This window comes from Dendrobium catenatum, unplaced genomic scaffold (assembly GCF_001605985.2).
Source record: "Dendrobium catenatum unplaced genomic scaffold, ASM160598v2 fragScaff_scaffold_1557, whole genome shotgun sequence".
Lineage (NCBI taxonomy): Eukaryota > Viridiplantae > Streptophyta > Magnoliopsida > Asparagales > Orchidaceae > Dendrobium > Dendrobium catenatum.
In genome coordinates this window covers 9,090,212-9,111,316 of record NW_021320019.1, presented here as the reverse complement: position 1 = coordinate 9,111,316, position 21,105 = coordinate 9,090,212, and the positions used below count along the sequence as shown (strand labels likewise).

The 21,105-nt window shown below is 36.3% G+C and overlaps 1 protein-coding gene across 1 annotated transcript; it reads right to left on the bottom strand.

Moving 5' to 3' along the window:
* Positions 1-3,563: 3,563 nt before the first annotated feature.
* On the bottom strand, positions 3,564-20,622 carry LOC110113591 (DNA replication licensing factor MCM4). The gene is made up of 18 exons (XM_020846235.2): positions 20,506-20,622; positions 19,721-20,416; positions 11,512-11,640; positions 10,785-10,866; positions 10,572-10,704; positions 10,350-10,421; positions 10,113-10,241; positions 9,878-9,991; positions 9,575-9,787; positions 9,375-9,473; positions 8,994-9,154; positions 8,811-8,907; positions 6,459-6,620; positions 6,309-6,389; positions 4,531-4,609; positions 4,310-4,446; positions 4,188-4,238; positions 3,564-4,096 (listed from the first exon to the last, which is right to left on the bottom strand). The coding sequence occupies exons 1-18, from the start codon at positions 20,525-20,527 to the stop codon at positions 4,022-4,024; spliced, it is 2,532 nt and encodes an 843-aa protein (XP_020701894.1). The 5' UTR covers positions 20,528-20,622; the 3' UTR covers positions 3,564-4,021.
* Positions 20,623-21,105: the final 483 nt, after the last annotated feature.

Below are 21,105 nucleotides of genomic sequence, written 5' to 3'. Positions count from 1 at the left end.
TCTCACTCTAGTATATACATTATACTATTCACTCACACATTTATGTCTTATCTGAATAATGCATACATGCAATTAATTATGTATAAAAAATAATACACCTTGATCTACTCATTCTACACGACTCATAATCAATTTCTTTTACTTTGATAATAACTCAATCAATTCTTCCAATAACTGCTCTGATACCAATTTGTCACGCCCCATAATCTAATTTGGAAGAATTTTTTCTTTTATCTTTTATTATACAACAAACAAAGTTGTGTATTATCATTTATCAGCAACAGATAGTGGAAACAAATTTTATAATTCAAAACATCAATGTAGATCTATATTCATTACTCTAAAAATTATATACAATACTCATGAATCACATAACCATATTATATACTTAAATAAAAGAAAAGGAACCTGGGGTCCTGATCAATCTCTCACTCTTGCTCCCTTGTCCTAATCTAAAATTATGTAAATCACATATAATGAGCTAAATAGCTGAGCAGATTGTACTAAAATCCTTTAATTGAATTCAAAGAATGCTAGAGAAGCAATATGCATGTTATCAGTCAATTCATAACAGTAACAGTCATATGATCTCATGATCTATATTTAATTTAATTTAAAAATATATTCATTAGATCAAGAATTAATACAAAAATAGTAAAATTCATATATAATAGCACTAGAATTTATAAATAGTAAAATAGTATGATAGGAAAGCTAGTAAATCAATACATTGGAAGAATTAATTAATAAATACGGGTGTCAAATCAATAAAGAAATCGTCTTATCAATACTATCAATCACTAAAGCAATCATATAAAGCGATAAAAATCAAAGCATCAATAAAGAACTATCAAACTTAGATTAATAGAGTAAAATCTTATAATTGTGTATATAAATTATCTCGTTAGTCTACATCAGTATCAATATCATATCGGTATCTTAATCACATATTTAGTATATCACATGCTCAGTATGTTACATGCTCAATATCAATAACAGTAATAGTGAATAGATAGTAGTATCAATAATAGTATCAATTTTTGCATTGGTATCAATGGTCATAACAATAAAATAGTGAAGTAACAATAAATATATATAGTGACAATAAATTAATATAATATCAATAAAGTCGTATAGTAATAAAGAATTCACATACGTTTCAGTAGTCAAACCAAATAAGTAAGAGATCTTAACTATTAAAGTATTTTTCAGTGTCGTATCAATATAAATAAATTGTTGAGTTAATAAACATGGTGTCACTCCTTATTTGATAGCACAGTAATAACTCCTTATAACTCACACTCGTTATATCATTGTATCACGTCAATCATTAGAGGATAACAAACAATCATAATATTCACTACAGGAAAATCACTCATTTCCGGCGGCAATTTCCGGCGGTTCAAATGCCGCCGGTAAAAACCGCGTAGGAAAATAAATTCCGGCGGTTTTTTCCGGCGGCAAGATTGTCCGGCGGCTTACCGGCGGTCTTAAACCGCCGGTCAAATTTAAAAAAAAAACAAAATTATTTATTTATTTATAATAAATGATCTAATATAACTTCAATAATTTATAAATGTAAAATAATAATATGAATTTAATCTATAAATATATAACATAAATTAATAATAATTTATTTTAAACTCATTAATTGATATGTAAGTTAAATTTTTATAAAATTTGAATTAAATTTAAACATTGAATACGTTTATATTTAAAATTTGAAAAGATATTAGTAATGTATAAATTCAATTTTTTTTAATAAAAAACTATATTATTATATGATTTTTATGTCATCTAAATTTTTATTTATTACGTTATCCAGTTCGACCCCAGTTCGACCAGTTGAACCATAAACTACTCCTACCAATTCATTGTCTGTTCCTGTTTTCACAACCTTACTTTATAACACTGTAACGCTCGGATACACATCATTGTACAGTTGTACAAAAAAATTATCAGAGAACCCCTTACAACTTCTCGCAAGCTCGATTGATATAATTGAAGTCCAAAACAATAATATAATTAGACTGATCGACACAATCAAATTCTACTCAAAGCTAACAGCGAGACAGATGGATAGATAGATATCAAACTTCTTGAGTGGAAATTCGAAAGCTGGTTAGATGATTTTATATAAATTAGCTATGCATTTGGTTGTTAGCTCTATAAAGTGATACACGAAAGCTTAATTGTTAGCTATATTATTTTTTTGTTGAGCGAGGGTGCGTTCGCCCTTCGTAATAAAGCCACAAATTACAGCATTTCTTAACACTTAATTTTCATGTACAAGCAACTAAATGGCCCCTCCATGACGTTTTAAATGCTCCATTTTTTTCTCATGTCTATATTTACATAAGCAATTTTCTCAGCTGATTTTTATGTAAGAAATGCGTAACGTTAGAGTCGTTGCATCCAATTTCAAACTGTAAGAGTAATAGAACCCAATTTATAATTAAATTCACGTTTTAATCGCATGAAAGCTGTACATAAACTCAAATTTACACTAATACCCATAGATAAATTTTTAAAAAAATCAAGGGAAAAAAACTGATATAATAGAAGAGAACTCACAATCATAATAACTTTACTGACGAGCCCCCTAACAACACGATCTCTTCACAAGCACAGCAGATCCTCCAAAACAAAAGAGTATAATTAAATTGTATCACATATCACACTGCGAGCTTTTGAGCTTAAAATTCATAGAATTCAAATCATAAACTCTAATATAGGGGTGTTAATTTCAGGTTACGGGCCAATTCGGAACTGGCCCGATCTTATTTTGATTGACCCGAATACAACCCATTTTTTACAAACAAGTCAATTTGTTCAACCCGGATCTGATCCGTTGGATTTCCGGGTTGACCGGACATGACACGGGATATGACCAAAGACGTGCGAAGGGTTAAGGCCGTGAATGGGAAGCGACGTCGCTTGATGACGAAACAAGGTCGACTAGAATGCTTCCTCCGCCGCCAATGCTTCCTCCGACGAGATGAGGAAGGTCGGCTGCAATGCTTCCTCCCAAGTAGCATCGACCACGAAGATGCTTGACGACACCTTACAAACGAGATTACAATGCGGTGAGCGATGGCAAATGGACCAAAGGCTGGAGCCACTTGACGCGAAGGTAGCCCAACAGGGACGTGACCGAGCAGGAAACAATTGGTCCGAGTCATATTAGGTTGATTTCGAGTATCTAGGTCAACCCAAATCCGACCCAATTTTACAAGCAGGTCAAAATCCTTAACCCGACCCAATTAAAATTCGAGTTAATTTTCTAATCAAATTCGAGTCAAATTTTCGGGTCATGTCAAAAATTGCCACCTCTACTCCTAACACATTTCATATAAAAGTGCTTAAATTTATGACATTTGTACTAAAATAATACAGTTTTTTGGAATTTAGGGGATTCAAACTCAAATGAGATGAGAAAAATTTCTTCCATCGACCACTCAGTCGCAGACCCGGTCTCAAAAGAAGAATACATATTCAAAGACCGGATATCAGCTTACATCATAACAAATGATTTGATGCATGCAATGAAAAAAAAATACAAATAAAGAAATTTGTTTGCACATCTTCACATGAAAAGTGCACTGCAAGGACAACCAAGCTGGCACTCAATGTCAATACTACAAGTAATCGTTAAGGCTTTTGGCTATAAATGAGAAGCAGACCACTAGTCAGCAATCAGCATAATAGAGCAAGTTTATAAGCAATAAACATCCATTCAATCACAACGAACATTAGGATGATATCTCACCTTTCAAAAAAAAAATTGTTAAAGTAGAGATGGACAATCCAGCATGAAGAATATTTCTCTGCCTCCTGTTTCTCACTAGATTATGACTTCGTTTGGGACGGCTTATTTACTGTTTCTTAAAGAAGCTTTTGAATACAAAATTTTAATTTTTTAACTATAAAGCTGTTTTATGAAACAATAAGAAAGCCGTTCCAATCGAAGCCTATATCTGAAGAGAATGATTGTGCTAGAAGTAGAAACCCCAAATGTCCATTATATCCTTTTCACACTATCACCAATTAGAACAACCATCCCTTCGCTCATCAGTGTGGCGAGGGCATTCTTCAGCTGGGAGAAGACAAAGAGCCCCTTATTGTATCAATCAAAACTGGAAACTAGGCGCAAAAACAAGTTATTCAAGCCAGAAACTGTAACTTACATCATGAAGATGAATTTCCATAGAGCTCTGCTTCCTCAACTCTTCCAGCAACTGTATAGTTGAATCAAATTATAATATGAATAGAATAAGAATTTTTTGCATTAGAAGGAATGATAAAGCACCTCAACAACTCGAGTTGGTGACCCTCCGATTTGCATTCGGTCCATTACAAGGTTTCGTGCCGCTGCGACCAGGTTCTCTCGTCTGATTCTCTCGCTAGCCGATATCCCGGTCATTATAAGATCCATGTCGATTGTTCCTTTTGAGCAAATCCCAAGGTTACATTACATTATAGTTAATAAGATATGAACTTGCAGCATTCAAAATTAGTTACTTCAATTACCAGTTGAATGATCAGTTGCTGATTGCTGCATTGCAACCTCCAGCAGCCTAAAAGCCTCGGTCACATCCCGTTTTTCAACCTGAAATTTTTTATATCAATAAATCTATCTAAGGCTTTGTTTGGGATGGCTTTCTTCCTGCTTTTTAAAGCTGCTTTCTTTAGTGACTTTATTACCCTAAATGAAAATAAAGATTTTTGTTTTTATCGGCATATAAGTAAAACCGAAGTTAGAGAGATTTTAAAGAAAATGAAATGTGAAAAAGCTGTTGGACTTGATGATATTCCAATAGAGATGTGGAAATGCTTAGGAGATGAAGAAATTTCATAGCTCACTAAACTTTTTAATATTGTTTTGAAGACTAAAAAGATATCAAATCAGTGGAGAATGAGTGTGTTAATTCCTATTTTTAAGAATAAAGGTGATGCACAATAGTGTGAATTATAGAGGAATTAAGTTAATGTGTCATACTTTAAAACTATGGGAGTGAGTTATGGGGCATAGGTTGCGGCGTGATACTAATGTTTCTCAAAATCAATTTGGATTCATGCCGGGTAGGTCTACAATGGAAGCCATACATTTAGTGAGAGGTTTGATGGAGAATATAAAGAGAATAAGGAGGATCTACATATGATATTTATTGATTTAAAAAAGCATATGATAAAGTTCCAAGAGAAGTGCTATGGAGAGTTCTTGAAAAAAAATGAGTTAATAATGCTTATATTCAAATCATTAAAGAAATATATGCAGGAGCTATTACTTGTGTTCAAACACAAGGTGGTTTGACCAAGTATTTTCCTATTTTGGTTGGATTACATCAAGGATCAGCCTTAAGTCCATATCTTTTTGCTTTAGTCATGAATGTTCTCACTAGATATTTGTAAGAGGATGTACCTTGGTATATGCTTTTGCTGATGATATTCTTCTTGTTGATAAGACTAGAGAGGGAGTTGAAGGTAAACTTGAATTATAAAGGTCAACTTTAGAGTTTAAAGGTTTTTGCTTGAGTAGATCTAAAATTGAATATATGGAGTGTAATTTTGGTAGCAATAGTGAGGGAAGTGTGACTTTGGGCGATCAAGTACACATTTTAGATATCTTGGATCTATTGTTCAGAGTGATGGTGAAATTGATGGGGATATTATCAACAAAATTCAAGCTGGATGGTTGAAGTGGAGGAATGCATCGGGCTTATTGTGCAATAGAAAAGTCCCCCTCAAACTGGATGGTGGTGAGACCTGCAATGCTTTATGGTGCTAAATGTTGGCCATTAAAAGAGAAACATAATACTAAGTTAAGTGTTGCAGAGATGAGGATGTTTAGGTGGATGAGTGGCTTGACACAGAGATAGGATACGAAATGAGCATATACGTGAAAAGGTTGGAGTAGCTCTAGTGGAAGATAAGATTAGAGAGAGTCGTCTTAGATGGTTTGGTCACATTAAATGGAGGCCTTCCGATGACCCGGTTAGGAAAGTTGAGATATTAGATTTGACTTAATGTTAAGAAAGATAAAGATAGACTTAAAAAGACTTGATTAGAAAATATTAAAAATGATCCTTCTTTATTAGATTTAAATGAGAATTTGACTTTTAACCGAACACAATTGTGAAAAGGATTCATGTAGCCGACCCCACAAAGTGGGACAAAAGCTTGATGTTATTGTTATTGTTGTAGAAAGTCATTTCAAGAAGCAGTAAGAAAATTGTCCCAAACGAAGACTAAATGACAAAAAAAACAGAAGGCTTGCTAGTAAAAGCAAATGCTGCACTTGGAACTACCAATTCAGAGAATCGCATTCGAGCTAGAGCTTCACTGAGACGAATCAAGCTCTCTATTTGCCTAGCTGTTGCTGTTATAACCTATGAAAGCAACTCTTATTAATATGTTGCAAATAAAAAGAACCTACTTATACAAGCGTATCTTGATACCTTTTTACTGCTTCCTGGAGAGTTTCCTCTTTTCCTCATCTCAACATAACCACTGGTTAAATCTTCAGCAGCTTCATCGGAGAGTATTGGGTTGAAGTGCTTTCTAGCATAGCTAATGTATGCGGTAAGAGTAGGAAGATCCATAGCTTCCTGTATTATATTCTGTAAAAGAATAAACATTATTCAATAGCGTCCCATGCCATTCAAATTTGAAAAAAAAAATTCGGTTATTTGTTAATAAGATGGGATAAAACAGGAGATATAGACAAGTATAAGCAAGATCTCATTCATTTGATAAAAAAGTTATCTGGAAACTATAACATTTACCAAAAATGAAAAGTTCAACGCATAGCTACTAGGTAAAAATACTAGATAATCACTAAGCGGGTCTTATTTGAAGGTCTGATCTAGCTAGGCTAAATAAAAAAAATTTTCGAACAAAGTATTTTTCATGAGTACAGAAACTCTGCTTAGCTTCTGAACTTTTATCATAATGTCGCTACAAACAAGGAAAATCAAGCCTAAAATGAGTAAATATTTGCTTATAGCAAGTAAATGCTTGCCTTTTTTCCGCCAAGATAGAAATGTCTAGCCAAATAGCACGTGTTTGCACGTAATTAGACTTTGCTCAAAGGAAATATTTGCAGAATTGTTGAATGCAGACTAGAAAGAGTTTGATAGACTCCAATTTTAACCTAACCTAATTTTCCACATAAGTTTTTGACGTAATAAATGCAGAACTAAGCTAAGCAGTTGAATACAGGAACAAAGCAAAGAACAGAAAAACAGCAGCAGAAATTCAGGTTTTTAATATTGAGTATCTGATCCTTCATCCTTCAGTTGATGCAATAAGTTTGTTGCGAACTTTTGTGATTAAATTGGTGAAATTATCAGTTAATTGAGCTGCTATAGTGTTGCATTTGGGCAAAACTGCAATATCAATAGTATGGTTAAGAGTCTTAGTATAAACAATGCTGAAAGGGCATCAATCAGCTGAGCAATTAGGCATAGTATCGTATACAAATTCAATAATTCATCCCATAGCTTCAAATGGTCCTAAATCAAGCATCTTAACATGTTTTCCAATGTGCAATTCACCACTTCAATTTGCCTATTGGATTGAGAGATAAGCCGAACTTAAATTAATGTGTCAGTGCACAAACATCTCCACAAATCTCACCAAAAATAACCGATGAATTTAACAAATATGTCAAAATTGAGACATCTAGGACTCCATATAAGCAAATTATCTTGTTAAAGAAAAGACATGCAATGTTTGGAGCACCAAATATCTTTTTAAAAACAATAAAGTAGGCCTTTTTTGAAAACATGTCCACAACTACCATGATAGAATCATTGCCTCGCCTACTTCTTGGTAAAGCCAAAATGAAGTTCATACTAAGATCTACCCAAATGGTTGTGGGCATAGGTAATTATATGTATAAACAAGAATTTTGGCTGCCTCCCTTGTGTTTTGACAAAACGAGTCACATCATTGCACAAGTGTGGCCAATAAAAACTAAGTTTAAGCCGTTCTATCATTTTCACGCCCTATATGAGCAGACAACCCACCGCTATGTATTTCTTTGATTAATTGTTGCTGCCAGGAAGACTTAGGAGTGCAAAGTTGGTTTCATTTAAAAAGAAAACCATGTCTGATAGTGAAATCAGAAGTGCAACCGTAGGAATGGCAATCAAATCAAATTTTGCTGAAACTTTTATCAATCTCATGTAGCTCCTTTAAACACTCTAGACCAGAAATTTTAGTTTGCAATTGAATTAATAGGGTTGACGTGCGGCTTAATGCATCAGCTACCCTGTTTTCTTAACCCAATTTGTGCTTTAACACAGGTAAATAACTACAAGTATAGCACCCACCTAGCATGCCTTCTGTTTAAATTTTTCTAGTTGTTAATGTAAGATAGGGCTTTGTGATCACTAAACAGGACAAAATCCCGATTCAACAGGTAATGCTTCCATTGTTTCAAAATAAATGACACAAAAATATGCTCAAGGGTCATTAATCTCATGAATCTGGAAGGGGTGTTGCATAACCCGAATGACATCACCTTCCACTCATAAACTCCTTCACGCGTTTTAAAAGTTGTTTTCCACTTATCTCCTAACCGAATGCAAATTTGATGATAATTGCTGCACAGGTCCAGCTTTGAGAAAATAACAAATACTGATGTTTAATCAAGCTCCAATTTTTAAGTTCTTAGTTTACTTAATTCTGCTAGTTTCAAAGCACTCTTTTTTTAACGACCATCAAGGCATTGTTGCAAAAAATGTCAATTCCTTCCAACATGTGAAGTAATATACTGATATGGGAAATAAATTATGGCTACAAACCTCCGGGTCTTGGAAATGCAAAGCAACAATGTGCTTTGCAAGACGCCTATCTGTTTGTTCATCAGCTTTGTCCAAAACAAGGTAAATCAAATCAAACCTGCAAATGAATGTGTTTTCAGACTAGAGAAGATAAACAACAGCAAGTAAATCAAACTGATTGTATTTTTGCAGTAGTAGACTTACCTGGAGAGTAGGGTTGGGGGAAGGTGAATGTTCTCAATGACTGAGAGCCTAGGGTTATATCGAGACCCACTAGGATTTGCACAAGCTAGGACAGATGTTCTGGCATTCAAGGAAGCAATTATCCCAGCCTTTGCAATTGAAACTGTTTGTTGTTCCATGACCTACACGAATTTAAGTAGTTATTAAGTTAAAATTACTTTCTTGCACACATCAGCGAATGACCTGCAACGATTTCATGCCAAAGGCATCAAATTTATACCCTTTTTATTTAAAAAAAAAAACTGTACTTGGAATTTCAGGATTGCTGGATACTTCTTTATATAAGAATAGCAAAAAACATATTATTTCCAGCCCAAAGAATTTCTCCCATATTATACAAACCTCATGCAACATACTCCGTGCATTTTCCGACATCTTATCAAACTCATCTATACAGCAAACACCTTTGTCACTAAGGACGAGTGCCCCACTCTCCAAAACCTTCACAAAAGTTGTCAAAATAAATAGTCAAAATACCTTTCAATATAACAGTTTACAATGGTAGAAGGTAACAAGTAGACTGATGTAGAAATACATCTTACTGTTTCACCAGTTTCTGGGTCCTTCGTTACGTAGGCAGTTAAACCAACAGCAGAGCTTCCTCTGCCACTGGTATAAATCCCACGTGGAGACAATTTATGCATGTACTGCAGCAACTGGGACTTGCTGGTTCCAGGATCTCCAACAAGTAGGATATTGATGTCTCCACGAAAGCTAGCTCCAGATGGAAGGTTTAGAGCATTACCACCAAAAAGCTGAAAAAAGATCAAGGTGCATAGAATGTCAATGTAATTAGACAACAAATCTTGCATGAGAATAATAATGTCAAGTAAATGCAAATCTACCTGACAAAGAAGCCCCCTTTTCACATCATCTAATTCCCATATATTCGGAGCTAGTGACCTTGTCAGCCTATCATAAATATCAGGTAGTTTTGAAAGCTCTTTCAACTTATCAACCTGAAAGATGAACACTAACTGATCACCATGTAGCAGAGCACGCTATCAATGTATTAAGAGATGAGAGGACAAGGATCAGAATGGGGATGAAAGGAAGGTGTGCTAAGTGGAGATGGCAAACCTTATCTTGATACTCTGGTGAATCCTCTGCGATATCAACCCCGCTAGAATTATTACTGGAATCCATGGGATCATCGAGATGCAACCTTGACTTATCAGTCTTCTTTAAGTGGAGACAATCAATGTATGTCTGTCAAGAATGGTTAGTGACTAATAGTTTGTTAAGAATCGTGTGATGTAACAAGCCTTCACCATACAAGGAACTTCAAGTGGAATATGATTTGAAAGCATAGAATACCTTGAATATAGATTTAACAGTTCTCTGAGTTGGCCCCACTCTAACACTCATAGCTCTATATACCCCAGTAATCTACCACCAAAGTAAATCAAAAGAACAAAAAATTATGAAACACAGAGATGGACGATTAAAAGATAAGTTAAATCTACTCCAAGGGTTGACGGCACTAGAAGAAACATATAGAACCCTCCAACCCAAACAACATTTATGAGATTTTCTTACTTCAACTCTATCTCCAGGTTTCCCTGTATCCACTAGTTTGTCATGCATAAGTATGCTGACTGTGTGCGGAGTTCCACCTTCAGGTATCTCATCTGGTGTCTCCTGTAACTTGACTATCTGCTTGTCTGCAAATCTAGTATTCCAGTCACTAAATTAACTTCTGAAGGTAGGATCAACAAATCAATTACAACAGCATTGCAAAATGGATATAACCTGCATCGATTATGGACCAATGCCATGGAGTTTGTGGCCAAGCATTCCTGCCTTCCACACCTAGTTGGCTCATTAATGCGCCCTACCAAACAAACAAAAGATTGGCTGATATTAGGAAAAAAGAAATAAAGCATATAATAGAGCTTAAGAAAAGAGTTTGAATATAGATTCAGATACCTCCATGCTTGACTTGTACAATTGATACCTTAAATTTCTAGGTAGATGCCATGAGATCATTAAAAAAAAAAAAAGAGACCCCAAAAAAAAAAGTTGGTTGAGAGTTATAGAAAGAGATGAGAGAGAGAGGGGCATGCAATTTCTTTAGGAGAATGCTAGGGAAATGAGGCTAGCCTCCAACGAACATCATCATTAATTTCTTATATGATCGTCTATCCTACTTTGGAGCCAACGCTTTCTTTCCATTTATTGTCAATTCCATCGCTATTGTCCTTTGTCTTGGTTTTACTCAAAGTTTCCTTTTATTACTCCACCACTTCAAAAGACTTGAAGAATAGATGAAAACCAGTCCTCATTTTTTAAATTAAATACTAAGAAAACATGATAATGTTGTACATAAAAATAATGTGCTTGAGCCCACAAATTTAAATCATTAAATAATCATCAAGAAAGCATACTATTTTGTTTTTTTACCATACTAACACAAAAATTTGGATGGAAGGATGTCAATGATAGGCTAAAATGCACATGCTAGCCAAGAGAATTATACCTCGATCCACCATAATAGGCTCAGAGAAGTGACCGCAAATCAAGCACCTAAAAATTGCCTCTTTAACCTCAGGTATAATTGAGCTGGATCGAATGATCATTCCCTTCACGGACACCATCTTCTCAATATCTACACATCAAACAAAAAAAGGAATTAAAACAAATGGACACATTACTAGCAAATTAAATAAACATAAAATCAAGTAAATAGGAAAAAGAAAAATAATCATATTAATATTGAAATCAACGATATAAAAATGAACAATATGAATAATAAATTTAAAAGTTGTTGACGAATAAAAAATCTATTATTATGTTTATATTATCACAATTCACATGTTAAGTCATATATCAATGGAATATTTTTTAATTCATTATCATAAAATTTTCAATATTTTGAGAATGTTCTACTTTATTGTATTTTTTAATCATTCTCTTGTGCCAAATACATATTTAAAAACATATTAAAAAACAATACAATAGATCAATTTCTCATATTATCTTCTTCTAGCATGGTATCAAAGAAAAATTGCTTCTGTTGCTTGAACTTTAGACCTACACTAATCTTCTCTATGCAATCTCGACGCACACACAATTCTTCTCTGTGCACAACACGCTCTATGCACTCCTTATAACTGCCACTTACAATCATTATCCATCTTTAAAATAATTTTGGCTTCAACAATTCCCCACTTATTTCTCCAAGCCCTAATTTATTTTAGCCTCTTGTCATAGATCAATGGCATGCTCACTACAAATAAGTTATGTCGCACTTGTCCTAAATCACCTCAACCACAAGATTGTCAAACCCGGCCACTTGGCCTCATCTTTATCTCCTACATTCACTCAATTTCCATCTACAAGATTTAGTCATTCATTTCAAAATAAGGACAATGTCATTCACCATTACCACTATGCCACATATCCATATTTGTCTTGCCTTCATCTTGTGAATCCTCATTATATCTCCTCAATGCAATCCTACAAGTTTCAATCATGACCTACAATACCACATCTCCTCTATATGTCTCAACAAAATTGTATCTCTCAAATCACAATCATGTGGGTCGTCAATGATGCAGGCCTCAAATCATCATTTGTACATTTCATCAACTTCATCATTGCATATCACGATAAGAAATAATCTTGAGACACTATCAATACATATCTCCTCAATATGTATATGCTTAATGCCTTCTAGTCATCAATGCACACGTGCCAAAGTAATAAATTCTATCTCCACCTCTACAAAGTCTAACTTATTTTATTGTTTCTCGTGGACATCAATACCATCAATCTCTACAGCATACTTACAAAACATTGTTGTTACTCTTTATCCAAAATTCTCATCGCAAACTGCCTATAATATATCTTCGAACCTTATTTACATCTATACTTTGTAAATCATAAATCGCTACCTCTATTTCACACTGATCATAAATAACCAACCATTGGTCCTCATAAAACCACACATTGTCCCTAAATCCATCTCAAGTTAAGCTTCATGCATGCACTTATTGCACTTATCGCACTTATCACCAATAGCCTAATAACCATGCTATTCTCCTTAATCTACATACCCTTGTTATTGATCTCATCAACCACCTTCTTGGTTGTCACATTCAAACTACATGTCAACCATCTCATCACTTCTATAATCATCAACCTTGTCATAACCCTACCTCTAGTTGTTAGCCACCACACCATATAGCTGATCTTTCTTATTATGTCTTAAAAAGATCATCATATATTTTTTTGTTAGATGATATCATGTTATCACCATTCCAAAGACTGACACTCTATGATGCTCTATCAATACTTCCATTGAAGCCTTTTACCCATTTCTCCATCAACACCTTTGCAAATACCTCCATCAATATTCTCAATCTATACCACTATCAATGCTCTCTATTGATAGCTCCTTAATGCACTTCAATGTCATCTATGTTGATGCATCCATCATCAACACAGATCTTTGTTTTTTGTTGAATCTTAGTTTGCCTAGCCCATAATGTATCTCGCCTTCAACAGAACTCTATCCATACTTTGTTTGATGATCTATTTATTTGTTCATGCTCTATGTATTATCTCGAATTCAAAGAGACAATTTGAAGAGAGAGAAAAAGAATTTGGGTTGGAAATATGAATAAGAAATAACTCCGGGCAAGCTTCCAAGATGGCGGTCTTTTAAGATGATAGGAATCCAGGAAAAATTTGCACAAGAAATGAACCAAATCTCTCATCAAGAAAGAACGTATATTGAGATATATACAAGCAAAGAATTAATTCATAATACACAATATGATTTTAAGTAGAATGGGTGAATTTCCATCAAAAACTTCACAAGAATGTTATTAATAGAGTACTCCAAAATTGGGTGACCACCTAAAAAATTACATTAAAATGGATATAATTACGAGATTCAACTTGGTATAAGACAAGGTGAGCAAAAGTAAGCAATATCATGCACACTATAGCCTTGCTTTTTACAATTGATTTTATAATATGGCCTTTTTAGCAAAATATGTGGTTAAGGACGAATCAAGTGAAAATTGGTGAGTATGTGAAATTCAGAATGAGAAGGGTCGGGAGAAATTGCAAAAGATGAGATTCAAACAAAGAAAAACTTTTTGAAGGCTTCCAGAAAAAAAAAAACAAGACAAGAATGAACCAAATCCCATCAAAATGGCTATATAAATAAGGAATTAAGTTATAATATCACAAGCAAATTATATTGTAATTGATGGAATTTTCTTAAATACTCAATATTTAAGCGTGCATATAATAAAGTAATCCTATGATGAATAAACTCCTCAAAAGTTGCATTAAAAAGAATAAAGCTCTGAGGTTCAACTTTATATGTGATGAATTGGGTCAAAAAGATAACATTCTACAAAACATGGCCTAGAGTTCTACAATATTTAGGAACTGGTTCATTTTTTGTTTTGGGATCTATTCATGCTTTATTTGAGCATCATATTTGTCACAAATTTAATGACAAAAACTCCATTCATCTTAATCCTCATTGGACTCTCCTCTACAAAATTCAAAAGTATTGGACAGTCCTATAAGTATAATACTCAGAAGTTTTAAGCAACAAACCTTCAACTACTTCCAAACTCAATTCAACATCATTTATATCTCCTTGAACTTAAGAAAGAGTATTGTTATATATACATACATACATACGTAATATTTATTATCCTTGTAGAAATGCGAACCAAGAACGCGAACAGAGACAGAAATGGAATAAGGAAATATTATTATTATCAATGTATTCACGGTACAGACCTATGCATATATAGGGAAGTAGCAAGATACAAGATAGTAATATTTACACTAATGCCACAGATAGTCAGATAAGTAAATTACATAATGAATTATTTATTTGTGCTCTAATATGCCCCTGCAAACTGATGGTGGTTGAGTCACGGTCAGTTTGAGTCTGAGATATTGAAATCTTGGAGTGGATAGCGGTTTTGTGAAGATGTCCGCTATTTGATCATTGGTACTAATTGGTAGTAGTCGGATGTTCTGAGCTTGAATGTTATCCCGTACAAATTTTTGATCTATTTCTATATGTTTTGTACGGGCATGAAACACAGGATTGTTGGCAAGTGTGATTGCTGAGGTGTTATCGAAGTACAAATTGGTCGGAGAATGTTGCTCTATGCCGAGTTCAGTGAGAAGGCGTCTTATCCAGGTAATATCTGCGGTTAATGCTGCGAGGGCTCGATATTCGAACTCAGTAGAAGATCTTGAGACTGTGTGTTGCTTTTTAACGGTCCATGATATGAGCGTATCACCCAAGAAAGAGCAATAACCGGAAGTTGATTTTCTTGATACGGGATCGCCTGCCCAATCGGCATCTGAAAAATATTTAAGATAGAGATTAGATTTTGTAATAGGAATTCCATAATCTATGGTACCTTTTATGTAACGAAGAAGTCTTTTGAGAAGATAGAAGTGTTGCTCCATTGGGTTATGCATTTGTTGTGATAGAAGATTGATACTGTAGGCGATATCGGGTCTTGTTAGCGTAAGATATTGGAGGGACCCGATTAAACGTCTGTAGATAGCGGGATCAGTAAAGTTGTCATCATGTTTGAACGACGTTGGGATCTTCGTGCATGTTGGGTTAGCCAAAGCATTACATTGCAGCAGGTTGGCTTGATTTAGAATATGCAAAGCGTATTTTTGCTGTGACAGGAAGTATTGTTGTGAGTCATAGTCAATTTTTATGCCCAGAAACTCTGTTGCGTGGCCGAGGTGTTTCATTTCAAATCGAGTTGTAAGCTGATGCAGAACTTCGGAGATTGCCTGAGAATCGGAGCCTGTGATTAGTATGTCGTCCACATACATGAGCAGGAAGATTTGTTGATTAGACTTGCAACGGATAAGAAGCGATTGATCTGCTTGACTGTGAGTGAATCCGAGAGAAAGGAGGTATGAGGTGAAAGTATTGAACCACGACGAGGGGCCTGTTTAAGGCCATAAAGAGCTTTGTGAAGATGGCAGACATAATCCGGGTGTTCAGAGTCTTCGAAACCTTTTGGTTGACGCATGTACACGGTTTCTTGTAATTTTCCGTGAAGAAATGCATTAGCTACGTCTAATTGCTGAACAGGCCAGTTTTTATTGAGTGCGACTGTGAGCAGGATGCGAATTGTAGGGAGTTTCGCAACCGGGCTGAACGTCTCGAAGCAGTCAATACCATATTCTTGATGGTTTCCTTGGGCAACAAGACGTGCTTTGTGAGTAGCTATCGAGCCGTCTGCATGTGTTTTGGTACGATAGGTCCACCTACATCCAAGAATAGAGGCATTAGGGGGAGGTTTTACAAGATTCCAAGTACCTTGCTTTTGAAGAGCGAAGAATTCCTTTGCCATGGCCTGACGCCATTTATCGTGTTTGACAGCTTCAGAGTAAGCCGTAGGATCGGGGAGATGGTTGGAGCAAGTGTTGTGATGAAATAAATTTAGTTTTCTAGTGGGCTTGAGTGAACCAGTCTTTAGCCGAGTGATCATAGGATGCACAGGAGGTGGGTTGGTTTGTTGTGGTTGAGGACTGGGACAGGGATTGGGGATGGTAGGCAGCGGATTAACTTGATCCTGAGGTGAAGGAGAATCAAAGCCCGTATTGGATATGGAGGAAGATATAGTGGAATTTGGCTTACGAGATGTTGGTACAGGTTGAAGTAAAGCAGGGGGAAAGTTAACGGTAGGAGAGTCCGTGTTAGAGGGTAATTTGGAAAAAGGAAACGAATGTTCCAGAAATGTGGTGTGCCTGGAGATAAAAATTTTGTTCGTGGATATATCCAAACATTTGTAGCCTTTGTAGATGTCGGAGTATCCAAGAAAGACATGTGATTTGGCCTTAGGTTGCATTTTTTGTCTAGAGTGCGGTGGAGATAGAGGAAAGCATTCGCATCCAAAAATGCGGAGATGAGAGTAGTCAGGTTTATTACCGTGAATGAGTTCATAAGGAGTGACATTGTTTGTGTTTTGGGAAGGCATTCGGTTTATGAGGTAAACAGAGGTGATGATGGCTTCAGGCCAACGTTGGCGGATGCAGTAGCCAGCAGAGAACGGGTTGTCTCAATTATGTGTCTATGCTTTCTTTCGGAGACGCCGTTTTGCTCGGGTGTGTAGGGGCACGATATTTGGTGAGAGATACCGTGAGTTTTGAGGAATTGTGTGAGGTTGTGATTCACAAATTCCTTGCCTCCATCTGTGCGAAGAGTTTTGATATTGTATGACGTGAGCTTTTCAATATTTGTTTTAAACTGCATAAAGATGTTAGACACCTCGGATTTATTTCTCATTGGAAAGATCCAGGTAAAACGCGAATAATCATCTACGAAGATAACGTAATAATTAAAACCTTGCACACACGTCAGAATGAATTAAAGAAAGAGGCAACTGTTGTCGATGTTCAGAATTCGTAAAACTGAGTTTATGACTTTCAGTTTGTTTACAGATATTGCAAGAAAGAGAATCTTTATGTATATGTAACTTGGGATTACAATATGCTATCGTTTTTAAAATTCGATCATGCGGATGACCGAGGCGGTGGTGCCAAATATCAGAAGCAGAGATATCATTCGGTGATGTTGCGAGTGCGGGAAAAGCAGTGACGGGTTGAACTGGGTACAGTCCTCCATTACATGGTCCTCGAAGAAGAACCTGATGCGTCTTCATATCCTTAAAAACAAAACCGTTTGGATCAAAAATCACACAAATATTGTTATCTCTGGTTAGTTTTGAGATAGATAAAAGGTTGTATTTAAGCAATGGCGAATGCAAGATATTAGACAAGAATAGCTTACGAGGCGGGGTCGGTAACAACCCCGAGCCCGAATTGGCAATGCTTAGTGAGCGGCCATCTCCGACCGTGATTGTATCAGGTCCCTGGTAGGGATTTGCGATCGAGAGATTTTCGAGAGAGTTCGTGAGATGCGTAGAGGCTCCCGAATCCAAATACTAGTTTGTGGAAGCAGTTTCGGAATTGGCAGCCAAAGCAGTGTTTCTTGTGTTTCTTGCAGTCGGCACATATTGATCATTCATGCGATGCCAGCAATCTTGAGCTGAATGCCCACGTTTAAGGCAGATTTGACACGTGATATCCTTGCCTGAAGAACGAGTGTTGGTATTCTGTGGTGTGGGAATTCGTTGTTTTGGGCGACGGCCACGACCCCGAGAAGAAAACAGAGCTGTGGATGGGTCATTGGGTTGATTTGCTTGTGTATTATCTGCTGAGATATTGATTTCCTCACTTAAAAGCAAGGGATAAAGTTGATCAAGAGAGATGGGCGTGATCATCGTCCGTATAGCCGTTTTGAACGACTGATACGTGTTCGGGAGACCTTTGAGGATATACAGGATGATATCCTCTGTATCTACCGAGGAGCCTGCCACCGAGATTTGATCGACAATGGTTTTAATTTCGGAGAGGTATTGCACCATTGTGGAGTTCTTGAGCGAAACATTGTGAAGTTCGTTCTTGAGTTGAATGACTTTTGATTTGTTTGTTGCTTGAAATCTTGTTTGAAGATTGATCCAGATTTGAGCCGTGGACTCAAGATTTAGCACATAGGGTAGCACTGTCGCCGAAATTGTGGAACAAAGCGCTGCCGACAGATTCTGATCGGTTAGAAGCCAGAGATCATAAGAGGGGTTCGGGGTCAGGGTACCGTCCGATTGTTGTTCTTGACGAGGCGGAGGAGAGCAGGTAGGATCAAGAAATTTGTCAAAGCCATTTGCTCTGAAGATCTTTATGATTTGAGATCGCCATAGAGCGTAGTTGTCGGGTACTAAAGAAAAAGTAACGAAGTTCTTTAGATTAGATACGACGAACTTGAGCGTCGTTGGAATGGAGGGATCGCTGGAAGAAGAGAAGGATTCAGAGTGGTCGGCGAGATCAGAGGGGGTGTGGGTAGCCATGAGCGTGGATCGTTCACGCTGCTTCTGATACCATGTAGAAATGCGAACCAAGAACGCGAACAGAGACAGAAATGGAATAAGGAAATATTATTATTATCACTGTATTCACGGTACAGACCTATGCATATATAGGGAAGTAGCAAGATACAAGATAGTAATATTTACACTAATGCCACAGATAGTCAGATAAGTAAATTACATAATGAATTATTTATTTGTGCTCTGATAATCCTAATATTCTTTCATTATCAAGAATTTATCCTTTATTGTATTTCCCTTTATAATTCCATTGTAATATCTACATGTAGACATCAATATGTTTGCACTGAAAAATAATTCAATGGGACATTTCTCCCGCTCTCTTCTTCTAAAAATAATAAGTCAAACCGTATAGATTGCTGGAAGACTGAGATTGACAAGTGTGATCGAACAAAGTAAACCAAACTAATTATCCATTGATGCAGGAAACTAGGTCGAGCAGATCATAGAGCACAAGGTTAAGTAAATCATCTGATATTAAATTTTGATGATGAGAGTTTGCTGAGTTTCCTAGCATAAATGAGAACGGTGTGCCTATATAGACAAACACTAGTGCCATAACAAGCATATGAAGATGATAAGGTTGCACAACTATGAATAATGTGATCTTTTAATTATGCACAAACCAGTAACCAAAAGAGTTTTAAAGCCGTGATAAATTGCCAAGGGCTCGATCAGTTAAAAAGTAATTAATATTGATTTGAGAAAAAAATGCAACGAAGCCATTACCAGAGGGGTTAAGATTCCTCATCGAAATGGAGGACTTGAGGTTATAAATCCTGGTTTGAATATGCTTCTCAAACAAAGGGTCAATTCTCGCCACCAAATCCATAAGCACGATGTCAAAGATCGCCAGAACCTCAAGCGGGTACCTCACCATCTTTCCATACAGATCAGGATCATAATCAAACACATCGTGTGCATCTACATCCAGCGACTCTCCTCCATCCAGCTCCAAAACCCGGTGAACTGCTCGCATGTACTTCCCCTCCATCACTACACCCCCGTTACTTCCACCATCAGAAGCTCGCTGAGGGTCGCGGAAGTGGCGAAGAAAACGTAGGATTGCGGCGTTAACGTCCTGCACACTTATGTTCGTCCCCCACACAAAGACTGGAGTTGAATCGGCGTCTTCCCCATCAATGGCAGCGTCAGCATCATCTCCGGCGTCCGAGGAAAGACCCATGGCATCGGAAGAGGAGATAGGAGTTGCAGGAGTAGAGGGAGTGGCTTGGCGGCGTTGGTGCCGAGAAGAAGAAAGAGGGGTACGGTAAGCTCCTTGGGAGGAAGAGATAATAGGGCTGCCGGCGACGGGGTAACGACGGCCTGATCGACCGGGTTGCCGTTGGCCACCATTGGAGGAGGGTATAGGGGAGGAGTTGGTGTTGGCAATGGGACTTGATGTGCCATCAGGAGACGATGCACCTGGTAAGAGGAAACAAAATCATCAAAAAAAAAAAATAGAAATCAAGACTTTCGAAAGAGGAAAAAGAAAAGAAATAAGTTCGTGGCACCGTAAGGAGAGGAGTCGGCCATGGCGTATAGGGTTTGTGGACAAATCGTGAGTGAATGGGAGGAAGGTAAAGAAGTGGAATTAGGCGGGAAGAAGGTACGCTTCCCGCGAAAATGGAGTGAGAACTTGGCTGCAATGCACGTTCAGATAAATATCACTTACCTGTTCTGGAGCTGATCGGACGGCTGTAAGGCAACAGGGGTTTTCGAAAAAATCTCCATAATAACATAAACTCTTATTTATTATAACATAATAGAAAATACATAATAAATAAATAAATTATTTGCACAGAATTTAGTGTTTTTACGTCTTATGTTTTTCCTTATAGTTGATTTAAATGAATAAATTATTGAATTTAATTATGGGCAATTATATTTGACTGCCACTGTTTTTTTTTTTTTTTATTCAGGTTAATTAAAATAAATTCATACAACATATCGCATATATAAGACCTCTAAAACCTCTTTATTAATTGTTAAATTTCTCAACCAATATATCAAAGTGAGACATGAATTATTTCTGTGATGAATGTCATAGTATCTAATAATCGAGAATTTTTTTAGCTCAAGATGATAAAAAATAATTTGACTTTGTCTTGGCA

Excerpts from the sequence above, each read along its gene's own strand:
- LOC110113591 (XM_020846235.2), bottom strand. The coding sequence starts at position 20,527 with ATGGCCGACTCCTCTCCTTACG. Across the intron at positions 4,447-4,530 it reads AGCAACTGATCATTCAACTG|GAACAATCGACATGGATCTT; the intron begins GTAATTGAAGTA and ends TTTGCTCAAAAG. Across the intron at positions 4,239-4,309 it reads CACCAACTCGAGTTGTTGAG|TTGCTGGAAGAGTTGAGGAA; the intron begins GTGCTTTATCAT and ends TCAACTATACAG.